At 30.6% G+C, this 14,549-nt stretch overlaps 1 protein-coding gene across 1 annotated transcript; it reads right to left on the reverse strand.

The window, feature by feature from the left end:
- Positions 1–981: 981 nt before the first annotated feature.
- On the reverse strand, positions 982–6,283 carry LOC124419365 (tyrosine-protein phosphatase non-receptor type 4-like). Its single transcript, XM_046948428.1, has 5 exons — positions 5,642–6,283; positions 2,904–3,011; positions 2,711–2,803; positions 1,258–1,398; positions 982–1,185 (listed from the first exon to the last, which is right to left on the reverse strand). Exons 1-4 carry the CDS (start codon positions 5,780–5,782, stop codon positions 1,276–1,278), a joined length of 465 nt encoding a protein of 154 aa, XP_046804384.1. The 5' UTR covers positions 5,783–6,283; the 3' UTR covers positions 982–1,185; positions 1,258–1,275.
- Between the last annotated feature and the right edge of the window lie 8,266 nt (positions 6,284–14,549).

Consider the following 14,549-nt stretch of genomic DNA (forward strand, 5'->3'; position numbering starts at 1 on the left):
AATATGTTTTTCAGTGCAATTTCAATGAAAAAATGCCAATATTGTGTGTGTAGTGGTGATTTTTTTATCTGTCTCTCTATCCGCCGGTATATGGTATAAACAGTTTTTATTTATTTTGTATCTCTGCACACATGTCACACATAACATACACACAAACAAATATAAACTGTAGCAGAAAGAAATATTAACCGTTGTACTGTAATACTACCGTCATAAAAAATACACAGCTGAATAAAACCAAATACATCTCCACACGCACATATACATCTTTATCCAATTAACAGTGTTGTTGTTGCTTTTTTAACAAAGCATGAAAAAAATGTGGCTTTTTTGATGAAATTTTCAGAGGTTGTCTCGGATTTTTGCTAATATCTCCGTTATTTATAGACCGATTTTGCTGATTTTAAATAGCGATCTTCTCGAAAGCATATCTAACTGAATAATTGAAGATTCGGATCTCACCGATATCTGAGGACCTCTAAAAACTGATTTCAACAGACAGACGGACATGGCTTAATCGACTCCGCTATCTATAAGGATCCAGAATATATATACTTTATAGGGTCGGAAAGTTATATTATAGAAAGTACAAATGGAATGACAAACTTATATATACCCTTCTCACGAAGGTGAAGGGTATTAAAATTCGTTATCTTGGAAACTGTTACAGTTAGAATCTTAAAATTTTGCACAAATAATTTTAACGCCCATGTAAACATTTTGGATAATAAATTGGCGGGCTACTATGGGGGCTCCAAGCCCCCATCTATTAGATCTAGAACCTTCAAATTCTATATGAATAACTTCGACATTCATGTGACATGAACGGGCGGACTCTTAATGGGGGGCTTGACACCACATATATGAATTAAATAAAAAAATTCTTATATCTGGAAAACTGTTAGATAATTCCAATTTTTTATAGATAGAAGTAAGCAAAAATGTTTTAAACAATATAATATTAAGCAACATTTACCATGGCTTTATGCAAATCAATGCCATATAAATCAAGTCTTTTAGCATGTTCCAAATAATTATATTCAGCATCAGCTGGCAACTGACCACGATGTAATTTATGTAATTCCGATATTTTACGTTCAGCATCTGATGATTGATCGGCTAATAATTGTAAATTACTTAAGTAGCCCGGTTGATGTTCTATAGGATTGAAATCACCTAGTTCAGCTAAAGCAAAAAAAACAATATTATTAATTTGACAATAATTTAAATATTAGAAAACAAAAAAGTAAAACTTACATTGCACAGTATAACTAGCTAAGAGACATTGTGTATAATTGAACATGGCAGTTTGCCCAATAAAATGTTACGTTTTATTTGCAAATAAAATTGATAACGTGTATATTCTTCTTGTAAACGGCTGGGATCACTTACATAAAACTAATAATAATAATAACAAATAAGTATATTGTTTGTATATAATAGATATACAGTAAATCAACTAAGTTTTTTGCCTACCTTTTTTAAAGAGAATTTGTTTTTTGTTCATAAATAAAATTCGAGTAAACAGGTAAAAAGTAAATATAAGTTTTCCAATTAAAAATAGAGATTGTGTAAAATGGGAAAAAATTAAAAAAAAAAATATTAAAATACATTTTTTTCATCAGAATTTGCATGTCAATAAAGTAATTTGCATATTGAGAATTCCGGTTAATTTCATTGGGTTTTCAAATTATTTTTTTAATTATTTTTGGAATTTATTGTTTTATTGTTAAAAGGAAGAGTGTTAAGTATTTTTCAATTTGCAAAAATCATATCCTCATTGGGTGAAAATGACATGTTATTTGCCTTAAAATGTTTAAAAGATAATGCTGAGGCAATTTCGATAAAAAAAATTAGTTTAGATTTCTAGAACAAGTGTAAATCAATAAAATATAATTATAAAATGTTTAACATTAAAAAATACAAAATATAGTAATAGATGAAATGATCCAAAGAATTATTAGAAAAAACGCACTGAGTACTCTTTCAAAATCTTTAACTGTCAAAGGGAGGCGACTTGTATCCAAGGAAAACTATTGGATTACTGATTTATCTTTTTCAAAATCTATATACGAACCCTTAGGTTGCTTGGAACCGAAGGTAAAGTGAACTGTCGTGTAGTACAGGAAAATACGGATTATTTTTGTTATAATATATAGATTTATACCTCACAAAACTTTTTTTCTAGGTCCAAATCCATTGATTATCTAATATATCATATATCCAATTCAAAATTACTTATTATTTTTGAAATTTAATGAAAGAAACCATAGATTTCATGTTAAGTCAAATATTGATAAATTCTGATAGGTATATAAGATAATAAATCGGTTAAGAAATGTCCAAATTTAGTCGTATCTAAAAATGTTATTCTAATATATAGGAGTAATAAAATTAGTAAAACATTATAAAATGATGCAGCAATATTAAAATAATGAACAAAAAACCTAAAAAAGCAAAATACTTTATTGATCCAAAAAAAATTAACAATACCTTCACATTTTATCAAAAATCTCGTTAATTAATATAACGACCGTACTTTTTATGATAGAAAATTAAAATATAAGATATTCTTTAAAAAATACAACAAACAAATTGCTTTATTTTGCTAAAAAATAATTGTTCACATAAAGTTTTTTCTTTAAATTTATAAAATTTCACATAGGCAAATTACTTAATTGATTCACTGTATTTGTTTTATATTACATACCTTAACTCTAAATTCTAATAATGGAACGGTGTCATTATCCCATGCAATACTATTGCATTGTTTTTTAAATGGTTTTTGTGCATCAACCCATCGCTATATTAAATTATATATAAATAAATTTTTTATTACATAAAATTACTATTACTGGTTTCAATAACACAATATTATAATTAATATATTATAAAATACATACCACAACATCGCCAGGTTTTGTGGGAAATAATAAACCAAAATAATCCCTTTCGGATAGTTCTAGAAACTGATATACTTGTTCAAGTAAATCGCCACCTTTGGCACGTTTCTGTAATAAATACATTATTCAAATTCAAGTTATTAGCATTAGAGTATGTATGTTTATTTTAAAGGCTTCTTTTAATTGTATTTTCAATATTATTAGTTTTATAGAAATTCTTTCAATTCCAGTAATTTCAAAATTCTATAAATGAAGTGTATTGACTTAAACCACAATTATGAAAGTGGTTTTATTATGTGTAATGAAATAAAATGATCTATAAAATACATGTATAATAATAAGTACAGATTTAGTTTTAGTTGTTATATTATTTATTAATCAAAATTTTTCATTTTATAAAAGTATTATTTGCAAAAACAGCTGTTCATTGTTTATGTTTTTGAGTGAAAAGTTGGCAATACTAACAAAGTTAACTGAACTTAAATCTATGACAGAAAAACACAATCATCGATTAAAGTCCACCTAAATTTGTTCCGTTAAGTTAAGCCTAGTTTAAATGAGTAGTAAGAAACCCGTAATTTCTACAATATAATTTTTTCAAGTATTTAAAGACTTTATAGATATCAAAGTCCATTATCAACCCTAGCGTAATAGTATTGTTACGCGCATGAACGTCGTACTTGGAGGTCGCCCATTACTCACAGCAGATACAGAAAACCTGCCGTGGAAAACAAGAGTAGTTATGGTACATCTTAGATTGGGATGAACAGGCTTAATGCCTGCTTTACTCATAGCAGATACAAAAAACCTGCCGTGGAAAACAAGAGTAGTTGTGGCACATCTTAGATCGGGATAAACAGGCTTAATGCCTGCTGATCACGTATAGACCGTCCATCGAATGTCCCGATCAAGGTCTTCATGACGTTCACCACATATTCAACTTCACAGCCAACCCTACTGCACTTTGTGTAATGGATTTATGAAATCACCCAGTTGAAGTATTCCAATCACTTCGAGCTTTGAATTCGGACTAAGGTCACTAAGGAATGGAATATCCTCCGAGCTACAACGTACATAGGAGTCATCCCAACATTAACATCACACAGTTGGATGCTCCCCCGAGGAATGTCAGGAAGGACCTTCTTGTATACGAAGAGAGCATACGAATGTATATGCAGGATCCCTTAGATCGGAATTCGTATACGCGGAAAACAAGAGTTGCTCTGGTACAACTGAGATCGGGATTGAGCAACAGGTTCAACGCCCGCTGGTCCCGCATAGACCGTGCCGTCCCCAATATATGCTTAGCATGTGGACAGGGTCCTCATGATACCTACCACATATTCAACTATCCAGTTCGCCCTACTTCACTTAGCCCAATGGATTTATGGACGAACCCTATCGACGTAGCCCCATTTGTTGGCTTGGACGCAAATTCAAAAGCCCCGGATTAAAAATTTTATAGTTTAAGCTGTTACAACAACAACAACCTCATTCAGGAACCCACCTACCACCAGAGGTCACAGTTCGGATCACACTGATCTACAACTTTTCGATCTGTGTGGTCTTCCAAAAGACAACTCTGGTTCCACCCGTTCGTACCAGAAATAGGGGATGTCTCTTACTTCCTAACATAAACAAGCACAAAACTTATTAATGGTAAAAGATTCTAAAATGAGTTGTTCATCAAACCTATAAGCTCGTTGTGTTATGTGATCTTATATGTTTCGATTTGTTTAAATATTACGCTTTGTCTTCCTGATCAGAAATTTTTCCAATTTCGTTATACATAACAATGCTATGGCATTCAGCACATTATAACCCAGCAAAAACCTGGTAATGGGTTGTACTTCCATAACCCCTTACTTTTCAATGTCTATTTACTTGCCGTTTGCATTACTTTGAAGTACTCGAGCAATGACTTTCTTTTAAATGAAAGTATTTTATTTTGGGCTTTGTCTTTTTCTCTGTACATTATATAATTGCGTGTTAAGAATTGTGTTTTATAAAAAAATAACATAACTTTGTATCTGAAAACCAATAACGCAATAAAATAATTTAGCAGTGGTGCGGTGGTGGTGAGTAGAACACCTAACTAACAAACTGAAGTTCCTGCTTTATATTCTCACTGGTTTCCTTTTATTATTAAAAACAAAACAGCTTACTCAACAACTTCTTAGTAAGCAAAATATACTTCTTTAACTCCCTATTTGTAAGCGAGCTTAAGAAGAAGTAGTGAAAAGAAGTTTTTTTTAGCATTTTAACTCATTACTTGTTCGATTCTTTTAAAAGTCTACAATGAGATTTTTGCTAAACATTTTTAAAACTTCAACTAAAAACCCTATTTATTTAACTAATGATAATGAAAGAAGAAGTGCGTGTTGTTTTATGTTTTGTTAACGATTACAAAACAATGAAAAGTAAAAATGAAATGAGATTTTAGACAAAATGATGGTTAAAACTGCACTCATGCAGGGAGTTGCAACAGCAGCAGCATAATTGAAATGAAAATTAAAACCCCAACTGCTGTACAATTATTGTGAAAGTTAAGTTTAATACAAATAAATAAGTGAAAAAAACTTTATAATAAAAACAAACAGAGAAGAAGAAAACAGATAACAATAAAACAAATTATAATTTATAAAATATTTGCAAAATTATATAAAAATTTAAAAGCAAAAAAAAAATATTTGAATAACATGCAAAGTAAATTTTATTTTTATATAAACAACACTTACCTCTATCCGAAAGGTTTGGGTAGTGTCATCGAGAAATAGTATTGTAACACATTGTTGTCTTTGTTTCTTATCTCGAGCCAGTTCTGTAGATCGTAAACGACAGTGACGACTTAAATTACATAAACGGAAACGTTCAAGCATTGCAATATGCCATGATTGAAATTTGAAGAATAGTTTTTCTTGTTTATTTTTTTCTCCTTTACTAAATATCCGTCTTGTCTGCTTGCTTTTTCTCTTTTCCTTTTTATTGTTTAGTCAATATTATTATTAATAATAATAATAATTTACAAAGACAACGAACAATCGTTTAGTAAATATGTATCATGTAGGTAGTGATGTATGTAGTTGTATTATTGTATGTTGTATATATGATTTGTTATTCTAATAATAATATTATTGTTTGTTTTTGTGTGGCAACAACAAAAACAATGTTTATTTAATAAGTCGACCATAAAATAGATATTTTTCAATAATATTTCTATTGTTTTATGTTGAGTTTTGTATATAAAGTTTAATATTGACGTTTTCAATTGGATGGAATTGTTGTTGTTGTTGTTATTGTTTATATAATTTTTTCAAAATTGTAAAATTTTCAGCAATAGATTTGACAGTCTTGACATCAGTATCTAAAAGATAAACAAATAATGTAAATGAAATTATTAATTAGTTTTAAGTTAAACAAATTAAAAACTTAATAAAATTTAATTTTTACATCAAATATATAATTGAAAAAAATCTATTTTAAAATTTTAATTTTTTAAATTTAATTATTTTTTTTAACGGTGGCATAAGAATTGTAATGCATTAAAAAATGTGCGGAGAGAATCATTGTGATTCTCTTCGTAGAAAGTAATGATCCATAAAGATTAGACAAAGAAAGAAGAGAAAAAGAAAATTAATGGAATTAAGAAAGAAAGAGAGGAACGGAATCAGAATTTTAACCTAAAAAAGGAACCCTGTCGAAAAATAACGGACGTGGTAAAAAACCACAAGATGACTGTACCAACTGTATACTCAATCCTCGCATAATCTGTTAACGTCCGGTATATTACTGTGCCACTTACTGAAAAAAGCCCTAATTATGCAACTCCCCATAAAAATCCTTTCAGAATACATAGCCTTTGCTTATCCATTCCTAAAAGTTTCTTGTTTGCCATAAGGCCTTTGATATTTTTAAAAACCATTCTACAATTCCAAGATTGTTTAATGATGTCACGGAATCACTTAAAGATCAATTTGTAACATTGGCATATGGACGGCTTGACAAGGTTCGAATATAATCTACCTAGTACGCCTTCACCAAGGTTAACGATCTTGTCGTGATGCAAGGGCTTAAGTACACATTGTGGCTATAGCTTACTGCGACTAATGTTTCGGTATCTAGACGTGGGAAGATGTGGTTTCAAAGAAGTGTATAACTAAAGGTTAATCATCTTGTCTAGATAGTGCGTATGGCGTCTTCCAATCCTATTTCCTTACGTTATGTTATTCGATCTGGTTCGCTCTTTGTGGCTAGTTGCTTTCAGCTCCCCTCAGCGTAAGGGAAAAGTGCGGTTACAATTTAGTAACCTAGTCCACATACGCTGTCACTGCGTGGATAGTCCGTCTGAACGTGGTTTCTCATGGGATTCAAAATAGAGAGATTCAATACAAAAACAAACAGGAATGCAAAAGGGCCAGGGGGTGATAGACATGTTAGGTAGGGACAATCTGGACCTCACGGTTAACGAGGATGATAGGGAGTTGGACAGTACATGGGAGGACGGTGACATTACCCTTATTGACCTCTATGCCAGGATTGTTGAGCAAGGACGTGGAGGGTCTTGTAGAGGTGTCAAGTGACTCCTTCGGATCCAACGATAAAACCAGTGCAACACAGAAGCTGGAGAATTTATATCTGCCAGACGACGAGCTTGCTAGCAGTCAGACTGATAAGATATAATTTGCTACTGAAGAAGCCAAGGGTTCCAAAGGAGACACTTGGGAGAAGATCGTCACAGGTCGTTCGACAAGTAGCCATGGAAGAGAAGTCATGCGTCCCTCTACGAGATATTAGTAAAACAGTCCAAACGAAGGAGGAGAAGGCAATGAACGATGAGATATTTCTCTAAGATATCAAAGGCAGATTCCTTAAAGTTTTCGTCAAGGAGAGACTTCTTCTCAGAAGACCACGACAAAGTGTTACAAAATTCAAAAGAATATAGGTCAAGTTGGTGATGTTCTGGGTTGGTCCACTTCCTGAGACAACAGCAGGATGATGCCATCAACCCGTCTAACACTCAAAAGTGTGATGGGTCGATGGGTTCATCAACCTGCAGTCTGCCAAAAAGGCAATGAGGGTGGTATCCCAAATACCAAAGCGCTCATTTCTTTAGAGCGATCTGTAAGAAAGAAAAGACACCAGAAAAGATAAAAAGGACTGTTAAATTTCCGGTCTGCTCTCCTACTGATTTCTTTACGGAGGGTAAAGGTTCTGGTATTGACCGACCCTGTAAACCAGCTGTAGCTCCGAGAGATCCCCGTAAGGAGACAATTAAGGGAGCCAGATTTGGGGATGATCAACCCTCATCATCCAGCAAAAGGTAAAGAAGTCCATTAGCCTTGATGACCGACTTTAAGTGGCAGTTAATGTTCGGAATGATCCAGATAGGAGAATCAGTACCGATTCTGGCAATCTTTGTGGAAAGTAGTTAGTTAGTTAGTTAGTTTGAAAGGAGGATGTATTTATATACATCAAATCCGAAGAAATATATCTAGGCATTGAACCTACCACCTCCGATCTACCAGACTAGAACACTAACCATTAACCTACCGCAGGCCACGTGGAAAGTAATATTTCTTTTTAAGGATTATATTAATTTATATATCACGGATAATACTCAATATATGCAATACAAACTGCATTGCCAAATAACAAACGAAAGATTTATATCTAAAAACTTAAGATATCCAACATGTTCCCATTTATAAATTTAAATTGCTTAAAAATAGTTTGTCCTCAATCTTTTTTCAATGAATATTAAAAAAAAAATAATAATTTCCAAATATAAATATGTATTCAATTTTTAAATCTATATGCCAACTATGTATGTAGTTTTATGGAAAGTTGTTCTGCTGTTGTTTCCATTAAAGTATAAAAGCATTGTCCTTTAATTAAAAAAGCTTTTAAAGTATAAAACACTTAAAAGGTAATACAATAAACAATGTTTATTTTGTTATTAATTTCCTTTTCATTCTTTTGTTATTTATTCGTAATATATGTATATAATATATACATATTCATATTGTATTTGTACTTTTTTATCAATGGTTTATTGATATTAGGGTGGTACTACAATTGTTTATTATTTTAAAGACACTTAATCGATTTTTACTTTACACATTGTCGTTATTCAAATCAAGCCGCGTACAAGCAATTGCCATAGCTAGTGCGTGACCCAATACTTCATCTGACCCTTCATGGCAACATAATGGTAATTATAATATTTAAGCTTGTAACTAGTTACCGAGATAGTGAGATATTTTATCATGTGCTTGGTCTACAAAGAAGTTTATCGTCACTCCATAGACTACAAAGAGACAGTCGAAAAAAAATCTACACAAAAAGATTCAATGCATAGCAAAGGACTTTTTTCGGCCTAAGTTTTTAAGGGTCCCCTCTCTAGATTATTTAGGGATTGTAAAATGAAGACTATTCTCCCTTCTAAAGAGACACTGAAGTGAGGACAAAATGTCTCTCTTTTACATAGTGTATATTAGTTAAGAGGCTGTCCTTCAAAACGTTAAATTTTAATATATAAAAAGCCTCTCAGCTTAATGATTTTTTAGATCTTTCAACCGAGAGCTTTGTTTCTTAAACAATAATGTTAATGCCGTGATGATTATCTTTCATAATATTGTTGATCGCTGACTAGATTAGGCAAAAAAATGTAGTTTTTTAAGATAATGGAACCAATATGGCAGCCAAACAAGATGTCTTTTAAGGAGTTTATCTGTAACTTAGGGCGGTTTTTTTATACCCTTCACCTTCGTGAGAAGGTGAGATATCGGCGAGATCCGAATCTTCAATAATTCAGTTAGACATGCTTTCGAGAAGATCGCTATTTAAAATCAGCAAAATCGGTCTATAAATAACGGAGATATTAGCAAAAATCCGAGACAACCTCTGAAAATTTCATCAAAAAAGAAACATTTTTTCATGCTTTATTAAAAAAGCAACAACAACACTGTGAATTGAATAAAGATGTACATGTGCGTGTGGAGATGTATTTGATTTTATTCAGCTGTGTATTTTTTGTTTTGTATGTTTGGATGCTGTTCTCACGAAGGTAAGTGGGTATAACAAGAACAAGGAGATAAAGCAGTACTATATTGGTAATACAGCTCATATTTGCTTAAGGGTGGTAATACAGTTTGACGGTGGTATTACAGTACAACGGTTAATATTTCTTTCTGCTACAGTTTATATTTGTTTGTGTGTATATTATGTGTGAAATGTGTGCAGAGATACAAAATAAATAAAAACTGTTTTTTAAAACATACTTGGTGAAGGGTATGTAAGATTCGGCACAGCCGAATATAGAAATATTACTTGTTATAAATATTTTTGTTTGGGTTTATAATGAGTTTGTTTGATTTTCACACGGAAGTAAAATATTCTCTAACACGTTATTGAAATAAATTTAATTTTCAGTAAATTTGTTTACTGATTCAATAAATGTTTTTGTTATATATTTATTGATAAATATATATTTTTTAACAAAATTTTTATAGATTCAATAAGAATTTTTGTGACAATAATTGTCAAAATACAATAAATTATTTATCTGTTTCAGATTTGATCTGTTTTTTAGTATTTTTACTGAAATTCAAGCAAATTTGCGTTGTTTTGTTAGTAAAATAATTGTGTAGAAATCTTGCGAATATTTTATTAATGTTTTTCGTAAATAGTATATTATTTTAATAAGAAAAATTCTGAAATTTTTTTAATAAAGAATTTACGAATTTGAGTACTTGATTTTACGAAAATTTTGTCCTATTTTAGTAAAAAAATACTTGGCTTTATGAATTTTTTGTTTGAATTTAATTTTTTTTTGTGTATGAGAGAACTCTGTTTACATAGTTTATCAAAATTAGCTCTTTAAAGGACTTTTACGTTTAAAAGACAACCGATTTCAAAAGATGGAATTACAAATTTATATTAAAAAGTTGGCATTAATATTAATTTCAAATGAAGGTGAGTTCCTCTGCTTCGAAATAATATAATTTATTTCAAATCATTAAGATCATCAAGAAAGAATTGGAAATCTTAAAGAAAATTTGTCACAAAAAAAGTAGTTAAAGAAAATGAAACCTAAACTTAATTTCATTTTCGTTTCTTTCTAAGTGAGATAGGTAAATAATATAGATAGACTGTACAGATTACCAGCTTCCATTTGATACCAATATTAGCATCATAAAATACATATAAATATTTTAAATATTTGTTTGTAGTTTCAATAGGAGATGGTATAATGCCTTTCTTCTTTTCATTTATTTTGTCATATGATGGTAAAACATCCACTCCTTTTTCAGATAGCGCCTTTCTTAACGTTATGTAGTTATCACGACTTAATCCCAGCTGCAACATAAGCGCAATAGCTTCTTCCTCAGTGAACGTTGTATCAGATGATGGTATGGGAATACTCTTTACAATTCTTTTCAGTCGGCTTGGTGACGCGGTTGGAAGAATATTTGCAATTTTTAAATTTTTCTTAACATTGCTTTAAAAGTGTCCGAAACTTCTTCGTTAGATAAGGTTTCTAGTGAAGTTTATAACCTATTCCTCTTCGATTTTGAGCTAAAATCCTCATACTGCTTACAGGGAGCACCAACAGTTGATTTCAATAAGAAGTTGACTTTATCTTGAAAAGTAGCTGAAGAGTGTGCAAATAAAATGGAGCACAAATCATTTTTTTAGTACGATCGCCATGGTTAGAAAATTACAAATAATTACAAACAGATATAAACCTCTCTTATATATTAATTACAGGTACTTAAATTATTTTTTAAAGGGTTATGATATTCTACCTAATATGTCTAACGTTTCCTTATGTAATGAATTTTTCCTCAATAGGCCACTTTAATAAGCTACCTATTAAAGTGACCTATAGAAGAGTGTGCAAATATAATGGAGCACAAATCATTTTTTAGTACGATCGCCATGGTTAGAAAATTACAAATAATCACAAACAGATATAAACCTCTCTTATATTTTAATTACAGGTACTTAAATTAAATTATTTTTTAAAGGGTTATGATATTCTACCTAATATGTCTAACGTTTCCTTATGTAATGAATTTTTCCTCAATAGGCCACTTTAATAAGCTACCTATTAAAGTGACCTATAGGGGTAAAAAATAATACTGAACATTTTTTAATATATGTAACAAATTTAAGCGTTAACCTTATGGATGAAAATAATAGTGCTACGTAAATTCTCTAAAATATGTTGAGTTTTCCCTAATGAATTTGTCACTTAAAAAGATTAGGTAGGCATGTTATATATCAAATGAAAATTTTGTCTATTTTTCAAAACTGTATATAATTTTTGAAAATTAAAAAATTCGCGGAATACTTTTTTTAAATTAAAAAATGTTTTTTATTCAGTTTTTGCGAAGATACAAATTTTTCAAATTGCAATAAAAGTTTTATTTAGGAATATTTGTTGATGAAATTTTACAGTTAGGTAGATTTTTTTACTCAAAATTAAATAAAAATTTCGAATTTTCTTATTAGAAATCCCGGAATTCCAAAAAAGTTTTTGCTTATTATATCCATACCAGGGCGGGGTTATCGAAAACCCGTTACAAAATTATTAAGAACATATTGGGTCATATAAAACAGGTCACTATAATTTGATATCGATTATGCGATTTGAGAATTTTGCTCAAAATTGAATTTTGAATCCGTATAAAAAATTTTTAGGTTTTGTTTCATTTATCGTATTTTATGTAAAGTAAGCTTTCCAAAAAGTATAAATTCTATATACATCTTCTTAGAAACTTTTTAGATAACTTAAAAAGAAAAGATAGGATCGTTTTAAAAATTTAACATAGCCAAGGTGTCTTAATTTGAGCACCCCCGCCGTGCCCCTGGTTGGCCTATAAGGTCCAAATTCAAAAGCTAAACTCTACAACACCTCCTCTTTGTGCGTACCAAATTTCATTAAAATCGTATTAACCGTTTAGAAGTTACCGAATTATTTCCCTCTTTTTTTTCCTATACCACTGTGCGTCGCTATTCATAATTACAATTGATTTTTACAATGAAATTTTTAATTAAGCTATACAAAATGCTGTGACAAAAAAAAGCCAGTTTGCAAATATATAAAAATTTAACAATTTATAGAAATTGAAATTGATACAAATTGTAAGTTTAAGGCTTATACAATCCTAATATAATCTCATTTAAAAGCAATAATTTTGAGTCCAAAAGAAGCAGAAGCAAACTTTGCAGGCGAGACCGTAGAAAAATTATAAAAATACGCCATGTTCAAGGTAAGGGCTATAAAAGCAAATTGTTGAAATAATTCTATGGTCAAAAAAAAAAAAACAGTCTAAACTGTAGAAATACATAACTCATGTAAAAAAAATTTCGCTTTTAAGGACACAATAGCATCATTAATTATAATTATGGAATATTTGCAGACCTATCTTCCCTCAATCCGAAATAGAGACTATGTTCCAAACAAGAAAAAATAACCCCATACCATTACGTATCCGCCACCATGTTCAATGATCTTAAAGCACATTGGGGACAAAATCCAGTGTTAAATTTTTATATATTTGCAAACGTAAAGCTATACGGATCATATCAGAATAAAATAAAAATACCTTTTTGCATAATTTAAATTTTATCGCATTAGCGCTAGTATGAAGGAAAAAAAATTATCCTACAGGCCCCCCCTAGAATTGCTCTATGTGGTTATAAAAATAAGTCGTGCAAAAAATTAGGTCAATAGTATTACGTTAACTGGTGCCGCAACGACTCTGAGGTTTGATGGAAAATATTTTCCATCAAATAATTTTTGATGGAAACTAGTCGAAATTGTTTCTATTTTTAGGTAGATTATCATAAAACTTAAGAAATTTATTTATTAACATCCGACATTTACAATAACAGTAAAAAAATAACCCTAAATTTTTTAAGTTGAATTAATGGATTGCAAACGGGTTTTATTGAAATATGTCCAAATTGGCATGTTTTTAAAACATCGAGATCATTTTGACCTCAAGGCCGTTTAATGGTTAATTTAATTTTATACCCTTCACCTTCGTGAGAAGGGTATATTCCGTTTGTAATTTCTATAATATAATTTTCCGACCCTATAAAGTATAATATTCTGGATCCTTAAGATAGCGGAATCGATTTTTTTACGATAAACAAAAACAAAATCTACGTCTCGTCAATGTTTACCAGCAATGAATACGAAAGTTTTGTTGTTTTACTCTTGCTTGTATACTGTTAAGAACAACAACAACGTATTGCAAGTGTTAAGCGCATATAAGTGTATAGAAAATACACTGTCTATAGCTAAGCGCATTTACAAAAACACAAAGAGTACCAAACGCATAGGGCTTGGGCACTCTTGGTTTGGATGCTGTTGGCGTCATTGCGTTGTTATTTTTGTTTTTCTGTGTTTTTCGTTATGTATGTTTAGATGTCTGTTGGTTTAGATGCCTTGTATATTTTGTGTTTTATTTCGTTTAGCGTTGTTGTTGTTCTTTTTGTTTAGCTTTTGATGTAATAATAATATAGTCGGGAAAAAATTTTAAAATTTATAAAAGATGTTTAAAATACACTATGGTGAAGGGTATATAAGATTCGGCACAGCCGAATATAGCATTCTTACTTGTTTTTAATAAA

Source organism: Lucilia cuprina, chromosome 4 (assembly GCF_022045245.1).
Source record: "Lucilia cuprina isolate Lc7/37 chromosome 4, ASM2204524v1, whole genome shotgun sequence".
In the NCBI taxonomy this organism is placed as follows: domain Eukaryota; kingdom Metazoa; phylum Arthropoda; class Insecta; order Diptera; family Calliphoridae; genus Lucilia; species Lucilia cuprina.